Here is a 10,809-nt window from a genome sequence, read left to right as displayed (position 1 = left end):
GGTGATTCTGTGACACCCTCCACACGTTCGCTAGAACTAAGGTGCCGCTTGGTCACCGCGCAGGGGGCTACACCGACTGCGTCCCTCGGAGAGCGAATCCCGGCCCGGGAGGGGGGCGGGGGGGGGGGCAGAGCGCTGACCAGCCGAAGCACAGAAGCAACCTCGCTGGGCGCAGAGCAGATCCTAGGCGGGAAGGGCCCCTAAAGGTAATGGGGCCTCATGGCCACTTGGTAAACGCAGGTGAGCAGCTAAGGTCAGTTGGGACAACTCTGGCTTAATTCTCTCTCGCCACCCCCCACTGCCTGCCCATGCGTCCTCTGCGTTTCTGCTCCTGGCACTGGTGGGAGGGGGGCACTTCTGCCGCTCACTGGGTCTCCCTTTAGTATCTTTTTAAAAAAGATTTTATTTATTTATTTATTTATTTATTTATTTATTTATTCATTCATTCATTCATTCATTCATTCATGAGAGACACAGAGAGAGGCAGAGACACAGGCAGAGACACAGGCAGAGGGAGAAGCAGGCTCCCTGTGCGGGGGGCCCCATGCGGGATTCGATCCCAGGACCCGGGGGTCACGCCCTGAGCTCGAGGCAGATGCTCAACCGCTGAGCCACCGCCCCCGTGAGTATCTCGTAAGCTGCCCAGGTCACCGGGGGGAGGGGGCACACAGGGACCCATTTGTCCTGCGAACACCTAGGAGTTCCCCAAGTGCCTGGTTTCGATCGGGGCGGTTTGGGGGCGAAGTCTTCCTGACCTGCAGGTCTGAACCCAGACTGGGGAGCCTTTCAAAATCGCACAAAAGGCAGCACCGCCAAAAGCACCCCGAGGCGCAGCGCGGGAATTAGGGAAATTCCTAAGGCCGCGGTGGACGCGCAGGCGGGGGCGGGGGCAGCACCCCGAGCCGGGGCCGGGGGCCCGGGGCCCGGAGCCCGTCGCGCCCCCCTTCCCCGGCCTCGGAGCCGAGGGGCGGCGCCCCGGGCAGGTCCCGCCCCGGCCGGGAGGAGGGACGCAGCACCCGCCGGCCCGCGCCCGGGTCCCCGCGCCCAGTCCTCTGGCGGCGGCTGCAGGTGCGCGCTGTCCCTCCGGCCCCGCCGCAGCCATGGCCGCCTCCTCCGCGCGGCCCGCCGTCCTGGCCCTGACCGCGCTGGCGCTGCTCCTGCTGCTGTGCCTGGGCCCGGGTAAGCGGGGCGGCGGCGGGGCGCGGGAGGGAGATCCGACACCTGCCAGGGCGGAGGGACCCGGCCGAGCCTGGGCCAGTGCCCGGGGCACAGGGTGTTGGGTGTGGCCCGCGCACAGGTGGGGGTGGCGCGCTTGCCCCGCACACGGAGGACCAGGGGCAGGGGCAGCTCCGGCACGCGTGCTCACCTTGGGAAAGAATGAGGGTCACGGTCGGAAGCGGGGGGCGGCAAGAAGTGTTTGGGACCGAACCTAAGGGGCGGGGGCGGGGGGTAACGCGAGCGGCGGCGGGAGGCGCGCCGGCCCGGGGGTGGGGGGTGGGGGAGCCCCGAGCGCCGCGATGCAGAGGCTCTTGCAGGCCGGCAGGTCCCTGCCAGGCGCTCCCCAACCGACTCAAGTTCCAGGTCTGCCACGCCGTTCCCAGGCCTCCCCTCCCGCCCGGGGAGGTGCTCCTAAAGGAGAAACGCTTCACCTTCTGTGCTTCCTGGAGTCCTCAGCGAATCGGTTGAAAATTCCAGGTTCCTTCCCTATAAAATGAGCGTATTCGTACAAATCCCCCCAAATGAAGCAGTTTGGTGCAGGCATCTGAACCCGGAGTCCACAGACCCGGCCTTAGGGTTCTGGCCTGCGAACACTGCCTTCCACTTGTAGGGTCACCGTTCACAACTCGGAGAGGCCTAGGGTGATCCCGGATCTCCTGCTAAGGGGACTCACTGGAAGGCACGGAATACTCGCCCAACATGCAAGACTGGTGCTCTTGCCCCTGCAGAGTAGCTGGCTAATGACTGGGAGACACCCTTCATAGCTTGGCTTCTGTGCTTGCTTATTCAAAACAGGTGTGGAAAAGAAAACTGCAGGTGGAAGAGAGGGAGGAAGCCCACCTCTAGGAGTCCTGAGGCCAAAGCTCCAGGTCGCCCCAATAGCAGGGGACCTGTTCCACTGGAGAGAATTGCTCTCCTTCTAAATTACAACCACAGGGGGGGCTAATCAATTATGTGATTGATCCACCTCTCCTACTTCGTTCCTCCCATTTTCAGAAGCACATCCTCTTTTTTTTTTCTTTTAAGATTTTATTTATTTATTCATGAGAGACACAGAGAGAAAGGCAGAGACACAGGCGGAGGGAGAAGCAGGCTCCATGCAGGGAGGCCGATGTGGGACTCGATCCTGGGACTCCGGGGTCAGGCCCTGAGCGAAGGCAGACGCTCAACCGCTGAGCCACCCAGGCGTCCCAGAAGCACATGCTTATAAGCGAGTGAGCACCTGCCAAAGCCATTCCTTTTCAGACTTGTGTCTTACCTCACTCATATGAAAAACAGGGCGAACAGTGTCAGGTAAAATAGTATCATCATTGAGCTGGAGTGTGAAAGTTCTTATGACATAAAATGAAAATCCTTATACACCGAGTCCCACAGGTGGCTCTTTATGACCTCCAAAATCATTTCATGGGGAAAATGATCATTGCTCCTTCTTGAGCAGTTTATTAATAGTTAGCACCTTCAAAGGGATATCCTGCAATTCTGCATCTGCTGGGAGATCTAATGTCAGGTTAAATAAATTCAAGAGTGCCTGTTATCACCATCTAGAAGTAGTGACTGATGATGTTGGGACCAAAAAATCCATTCTGTAGGAAAAAATTCACAGCTCTTCATTTTTTCATTTTTCCCCCTCAAACTAATGTGGTATCTGATTATATGTATTAATATTTATACTTCAGTGGGTAGTAATTGGCACAGTGGCCACATTAATAATTCACAATTTAGGATTTTCCCGAGCCTTTCCTTTGTACAGCTGAGATTTGGTGAGGCTTTCATTTCTGGAACTGCAGTGACACATTTGCTGTTAGAAATTGCAACGACTTCATCAATGCCTGAATCCAGTGTCTATTTCAACATCAGGCCACATTTCATTCACTTAATGTTAAGTGCTTTTACAGAAGGCAAACAGATGGGCGGACGATACTTAATTCTGTGTGTGCCACGCTGTTGTTAAAAGATGGACAAATGTTAAGATATTAATAAACCCTAATATTAGTGGCAAGGAGTGGATCTGTCTGCTTTGGCAAGTGTATTCACAGATTTCTTTATTGACTCTTAAGGTTTGATGGGAAGTACAGCCTTTAAGAGTAGTCTCCCTCCAATCTAATTAAATAATCCTCTCTACAGGAGCCCCGTCAAGGGCTCATCTCTGCTTACGTACTCTTGATGGGGAACATCTTTGGGGTGACTCACCCCATCTTTGGGGTGGCTGCCTAGGTGTTGGAAACCTTACTTTATGCCCTAATCTATGGCCCAAGTGTGTTTCTGGAAACAACTTGCTGACTCGTTTTCTCAGATCAGATTCCACTGTATCAGTTAACGTAGTTTAAAATGTATATATTATAAATATCTGTAGCCAAATCATTTGAAGGCTTGGTAAATTTTTAACAAAGTTTGTGCATTCTTAGTGAAAGTGACTAGTAATGCTTATTTTTAATCCCTGTGCCAAATTTTGGAGTTGAGACGGTTGTTGGTAATAAATGTATGATGTACCAAAAAAAAAAAAAAAAAATTCCCTGGCTCCTAGAGATTCTTCCCAGCCATGCTCCCTGGCTGGCACATCCCCTCTACAGGCAGTTGGGTAGCCTTCAAATCCAGATGCCTACAGAGGCTAATAGGCTCTTTGTGGACCATGGGGGTGTGCTGAGTGACTTGGGCCCAGAGCATTCAAATTCAGATTTTTTAAACACTGGGTGCACTCATAAAACACAGCTCCAGGTAAAGCTCAGCTGCAGGCAGCTAATTTGTGGCCTTTGGCCACACGTGTGGCTTTATCCCCCAGTTACATAGTCAATTCTTTAAGCAGGAGGGGTTCTTAATCTTATCTGTGTCCCAGACACTTTTTGAAAGTCTGGCAAAAACTATGGCTCCTATTCCCAGGAAACTATCTTTGCAGAAGCAAACACAGGCATTAGGGCCTGTCCATGGGCAGGGAGGTTAAGGACCTGCCGTGAAAGGTGGACAGGACACCACTTCCTCCATCCTGGGGCCAGACCATCTCCTTACACCTGAACATGCTCTGCTCGTTATTTAGGAGGTCGGGCTTTTCTCCTGGGTGCTTTAGACACCCCTTCACCGGATAAGCCTTGCACCTATGTATAGCGCTTAAGGATCAGAGGTGTCTACCGATCCTCACATCTGCTCACCAGGAGGAGGAGGGTGTCCTACCAGGCCAGGTTTTCGGTTCAGATGTTTAGGCTGATTAGAAATACTTTCAGAACTCAATATAAATAACAGCAAATGGTACCAATGATGCCAAACTGGGAAGATAATCCAGGTAAGCTGTAAAACTGGGCTGGATTTTTTTAAAGAATTAAAGTGCATTCCTTGGCTTGTGGCAGCATGAGTTCTTGATAGCTGCCCACCTCTGCCTTCACATGGCTACCTTCTCTGTACCCTCGCCCTTGCCTCCAAAGATCCCAGCCATCGGATTCAGAGCCCACTCTAGAGCCAGCGTGATATCACCTCATTTTAGTTAGTTAACTGAGATCCTTGATTATACCTGCAAATGCCCTATTGCCAAATAAGTCCACATTCAGAGGTTCTGGGTGGATGTAAATTTGGGGGGATCACTATTCCATTTGCTCTACCACAAAAAAAGAGAGAGTCTGCAGGAAGGTACACATGACAGGTGGCCTCATCGTAAGGTATATGTAAGGAGCTAAAAGAACAATGTCATTTCTCCCAGGGAGTATCTCAAATCCTAGCGCCCCTGATCAGTCATGGTCATGGTCACCAGTATGAGCCACAGGCAGCCTGAATTGCTTTTCCTGCATGACATGGAATGCAGCAAACATGAAAACCGTGATACCACCAGGTTGCCAAGTGGAGAGGGGGCGCGTGGTGATTTTTTTTCCAGCTCTGATTTTTGCACTTGGGAAATTAAAGTGTACAGTGCAACTCTGACCTGATTTCTATCTTCTTTCCGTTAGGTGGCATAAGTGGGAATAAACTCAAGCTGCTGCTTCAGAAGCGGGAAGGTAAGCAAACCCCACACGGATAAGGGCGGCATTCTTAATGGATCCCAGTGAAAGGCCATGTTGAGTGTGCTCACTGGGGTCTTGTATTTGGAAAATCGGAAGTGTTTACTCCTTGAAAGGTTGGCAGATCTGAAGGGCTTCGTCTGTGGGTATGTGTGTGGTATTTTATTAGGTAAATATTATTACCAGTAAGTGTTTGAAGATTGTTTTCCTGAAAGCTGTCGGTGTGGACTCCAAAATAAAAGAAACAGTGCTACTGTGTTAATCGAATGCTCTGTGTGTTAGAACCATGATGCCCTTTATCTGAATTTAGAGCATATCCTCTAGAGAACAATCAAACCTCCATCAGTGAGGTAGACTCGGATTAGCACTATTTGGTGTTCTGTGTCTAATTAGCCCTCTGGGGCAGGGTGGCACAGAAAAAACTGTTTTGTTACTAACACCTGTTGCGAAAAAATACTCCTATGATGAATGTGGTGGCAGCGGCAAGATGTTTAAAGCAGAGCAGGCTGGGAGCCAGGCACTCTGAGTCCCGGGCTCACCAGAATCAGGTAGATCAGTTGGACCGATCGTGGGGTCTTGCGAAGGCCAGCTCCCCTCGGAACTGTCACCTTTGCCTGTAAAATAAAGAAGTTGTCTAGCTCTTGAAAATCAGGAGTGGGACCACATTTCTGGTGTGAGCCTTTGATCCCGTGTTTGTCTCTCCTCAGCCCCACCCTCCCACCCCCACGCAGTTAAGAGCGGTTCTGGCAGGTGGGGTCTGCTCCCTGACCACAGGGGCCCCTCATGCTAGTCACATGCCCCGCAGCCCCCTCCAGAGATTCCTCAGGTGCCGAGCACTTGGGGCCCCTCATAGGGGCAGAGGGCTCCTGAGGGAGCTCCCAGCATCTTCCTTAGCATTTCCAACCGCTCCCCAGGCACTGGCCAATCCCTGATCTCCGTGCGGGGCAGCACACTCCTCCAGGACACCTGGGGTGATGGAAGCTCTGGAAGGGCCAGCCTGTCAGAGGTGGGAGAGCACAGACCACCAAGACACTCCTGAGTCCTGATGCACATCCTCAGCTTTTTTTCAAGTCAAGCCTAGAAACACATATTGAGCACCCACTATGTGCAAAGAGTTGTAACAAACCCTGAACTGAACGGGAAGTGAGGAAACAAATCCACTGCTGCTCTATCCATGTGACCAAGGGACTCATAGAGCTTCTCTCCCAATGTCCATGCGGCCTTCGTAACAACACCAAGATAGGGACTGTCAATCCAGTTTGCTAGATGAGGGGGTGGAGAGCAGGGATAAGCCAAGCGGCACAGCTCCTTCTCCTGAGCACTTCCTGCAGAAGTGGTGCCTTTTAAACAGTTGTGACCACAGTGGGAAGATGCTGGGAGAAGCCGTGTATACCAGTACCCTCCAAGACTCAGTCAAATCGTCGATGATCTGTGAGGCCCACACATGGTAGCCCAAGGTGGGCCTGTCCCAGCTCCCCAGCCTGAGAGCTCACCAGCCCACCAGCTTGGGCTGGGGCCCAGAGCTATTGTTTTCATTCTCTTTTCTTCCTGGTCTCCTGAGCAAGCACGGCATCCTCATGCTCGCACATATAAGGAGTATCCACTTGTGTGGCCATACAACTGGATAGTTGTTTCTAAACACCTAAGGGGTAAGCCGCCAGCCCCTGCCTGAGACTGGGGTCTAGGCCTGGTGAGTAGCTGCAGAGGATGGGCTAAAATTTTGTCTCTCCCTTGTACCTTTGAAGTTGGGGGCTGGCCTGTGCCCCTTTATAGGGCTGCACCCAAATGGAGAACTTACTGCCAAGGGGCATGGAGTCCAGTGACAGGAAGCTGTATTTTATCCCATGTGATGTAAGAATGAACTTCAGAATCAAAACCATCTCTTGCAGGGTGGGCTTGGGGTCTGGGATAGATACTAGTGACTCACCTCAATAAGAAAAGAAATCATTCCTTCTACCTTGGGGGGTGGGGAATTGATCATTTCAGCACCTGCTCCAGCTAAGACTAATGTGGCAGTGGGCGAGAGCAAGGCCAAAGAATTCTTGAGCGGCCTGAAGCGCCAGAAGCGACAGCTGTGGGACCGGACTCGGCCAGAGGTCCAGCAGTGGTATCAGCAGTTCCTCTATATGGGTTTCGACGAAGCGGTGGGTATTCCTGCCTCCTGGAGGCCTGGCTCCCTTCAGGGCAGTGTGGTGGGGACAGCAGCTTGGTGGGGAAATAGGGCACAGAAAATTAGCCTTCGTAACACACTCCAAAGGATGAGCCCCCATTGTATGCCAGGTGCTACCCAGGCACCGGATAACATTTCCATCAGGATATAGGGATATCAGCTGGAATTTTTCATCACACCACAAACAAATGGGAATCTCTTCCAACACGACTGGGAAGCGGGATTCCAGAAAAGTCGTCGTCCAAAATGGCAGGGACTTAAATTCATCCCAGAATCCGATGTAATGTATCTGCATAGTTTTGCCTGGGTGTCTTTAAAATAACTCATAACTTCCTCTCCCCCCAAAAAAAATTTGCAGCTTTACCTCCCCCATATGTCAGAAACAACAAGATCGATGCAAAGACCCCTGTGGACAATGGGAAGAGATGAAAAGTGACTTTTTAACAGAGATGGGTCTTTGCAGATGTTTTCCGGAAAATCTGGCAATGCATTTGCAGGGAAAGTTGGTTCCATTCTGTTCATGGGTCCAGGCAGGGAGGTGCCTCAGAATGGATGTCTTCGCTAAGTCAAGGAAAAAGAGTGTTTACAGTGACAGACTCCCAGCGGGGAGGTACAGGTGAGGCAGCGGCAGAGCAAGCTGGCAGATCCGGCTGCACAAAAGGCAGTGTACAGAGTGCCCAGCAGGGCGGCGCTAGCGGAGCGCTCTCCTGGAGGCTCGGCGGCCTGGAGAACACTCAGCCCGCCACCCCATGCCCCAGGGGGGTGGGGGCAGATGACAGGCAGCATCTCCCAGCAGGGGCATCTGGAAATACTCTTCTAAATGGCCCAAGATTCATACTGTGCATCAAGGATGTATAAGATGTTGCAATAGATGGAAAAAAATTAAACTCTTTAGAAGCCTCATTTTTAATGGCTGCATAAAGTGCAGTCATGTAACGGGATTATAATTTCCTTCCCATTCCCAACCATTGGGTATATTGGTTATTCCCTAAGTATCTTCCTGTGCAAAAAGCTAAACACCTACATCTAGACTCCGTGCCAGGCAGGAATCTAAGCACTTATATGAATTCACTTATGGTCATAACCACCCAGAAGGCAGGTACTATGACTCGCATCTTCGTGTGTAGTTTGTTTCGTACTTGGTGTTGTGTTCTTCCCAGTGGAGTAGCTGAGGCAAAAGATAGAACCACTCGCAGGTCTTTAGGCTTGTCGGATTGCACATTCCCAGCAGTCACGTGTGAGAGCACCAGTCTTCTGGCATCTTCAGCACCACCTCGAATTCTCATTGAAAATTAAAACAAAACAAAACAAAAAAAGTACTTGCTTAAACATGAAAATGGTATGTCATTTGTAGTAATTTGTATTTCTTTGATGCAGTCCTTGAAAATGGGTATTAAAAGTGTAGCATGGAAATGGCTAAAATAACGACTGGTGACAAGGTGAGAATAAGGTGAGGATCCATAAGATTATAACTAAATATTAAAGAAGAGACTAGAAGGAAATACTCCAAAGTGTCAGTTGTGGTTGTCTTTGGCAATGGAGTTACGATCCCCCCCTTGACTCTGTCCCACTCCCATGTATCGATTTGTAAAATATAAGTCTGTGTTATTTCTGTGCTCATAGAACAATTTTTTAACTTCTTGGAACCCTTGACATTTCAAGGTCTGAGTTTTGCCAAAACTTCAAACAAGATTATAAAATGCCAAGAACCAAGGAGCAAGATGATTTGCTGCAATGTTGTGAGGAAAGCAAACATTCTCACTTTCCTGGCTGAGGCAGAAGGAGGGCTGAGCAGAGGCCAGAGCCCCTGGGGTTCAGCAAACAGAGGAGGGGCAGACTGCGCTCACCAGCGTGGCACAGGCTGACCCAGGGTTCACCTGAAGCGGGTGGCCACAGAGAACCGCATCGTGGGCGAGGCCGGGCCTTCCGGCCTCAGGGAGTGCCCAAATACTCATGGTACCCGGCAGTCTTATTAAATGCATTCCTGAGACCCAACCACCGGAAAATTCCATCCAGGCAGTGTGGACGGGTGCCTGAGAACGTGCACTTCATAGCATCCAAGAGATTTGGATGCAGGGGTGCACTGGGCGCACTTTGAGAAAAATTGGACCCAAACTTGTAGGTACCCTGCAAGCTCCCTAGGTCATCCTTCTCTTGTGCCCACCTTTCCGGCCTCACGCCAAACCTCGAACCAAGTCGTCGGCAGAGTCGTGTGCAAGTGCCCATCTACGTTCATCCTGTGCCTTCACTACCGACAAAGAATTAGTCTTTCTTTTAAGAGAGGCACCGACGGCAAAGACCTGTTACCCCGGCTGTAAAGCTGAAAATCCTTCTTTGCTTCTCACTCGATTCAGTTCTCCCCCTTCCCTTTTATCCCTGCTCACTGCCACTGTCTCTTTTCATGTGACTCTCAGCAGCTGTCGGCTTCATGAAGGCAGGGACTGTGTCCTACTTCGGGTGGCCCTTCAGTGCCAAGCACAGAGCTGACAGGCTGGGCCCATTTAATCAGGGTTTGTGGAATGAAGAAGTGCAGCCGTGCACGCTCGAACAACGCCATGGGTATAAAAGGTCATCATTGCAAGGTCGTGCGGCTGAAACACGCCAGGACAGTGGCTGATTTAACTTACGGAGCATCTACGCCGTGCACTTGAGGGGCCAGGTGACAGGACGGGGCGGGGAGAGAAGGCAATGTCTGCAAGATGTGTGCAGGAAGAGGTGTACCGTGCCCAGGGGGCAGGCCAAGTTATTGCGATCTTTGAGAGATGTCCATTTTATTTCCCCCAAAAAAGAGAAAAATATTGAAGTGTTGGGTACATTAAGAACTCAAAGGGCAAATGTTTACAGGGGCTCGGATGGGCCCTGTCCTGAGGGCAACGGCTTTTACCAGCGCTCTTCAGCTGTCTGCTGACCTCCATGCTATCAAGCCAAGTGGTTCTTGGTAAGAGTTGTTCATGGTTGAAGAAAAGCTGTCACAGAGAAAAGCCAGAGATAAGATGTGGTCTGGGGGGGTGGGGGGGTGCGTGTCCTTAAATCCGTTCTCTGCTTTTCTCTTTTTCTCCAGAAATTTGAAGATGACATCACTTACTGGCTGAACAGAGATCGAAATGGGCACGACTATGATTACTACCAGCGTCACTATGACGAGGACGCCGCCATCGGTCCCCAGAGCCCCTACAGCTTCAGGCACGGAGCCAGCGTCAACTACGATGACTACTGACCAACCACCCCTCGGCCCTCGGCGCCCCGGCCGCGGAGGTGACCCACTGGGCTGCCTTGCACCACGTGGCTTCCGCTGGGCTTTACTCCAGCAGATCTTGCCTACCCCCTTTCTGCAGCCAGGAAGGAAGAGTTAAACAATATAAATGCCTTTGATATTTCATGCAAGTGCCTAACATCGCATTTCATTTAAAAAATAGAAATAAAAGCAGTTTGTTAAAAACA

The 10,809-nt window shown here is 51.1% G+C and overlaps 1 protein-coding gene across 1 annotated transcript; it reads left to right on the top strand.

Moving 5' to 3' along the window:
- Positions 1-1,031: 1,031 nt before the first annotated feature.
- Positions 1,032-10,809, top strand: ECRG4 (ECRG4 augurin precursor). Its single transcript, XM_038549527.1, has 4 exons — positions 1,032-1,179; positions 5,148-5,195; positions 7,185-7,342; positions 10,430-10,809. The coding sequence occupies exons 1-4, from the start codon at positions 1,101-1,103 to the stop codon at positions 10,583-10,585; spliced, it is 441 nt and encodes a 146-aa protein (XP_038405455.1). The 5' UTR covers positions 1,032-1,100; the 3' UTR covers positions 10,586-10,809.

The sequence above is a fragment of the Canis lupus genome, chromosome 10 (genome assembly GCF_011100685.1).
Source record: "Canis lupus familiaris isolate Mischka breed German Shepherd chromosome 10, alternate assembly UU_Cfam_GSD_1.0, whole genome shotgun sequence".
NCBI classification, from domain to species: Eukaryota; Metazoa; Chordata; class Mammalia; order Carnivora; family Canidae; genus Canis; species Canis lupus.
This window is presented reverse-complemented; position numbering and strand designations above follow the sequence as displayed.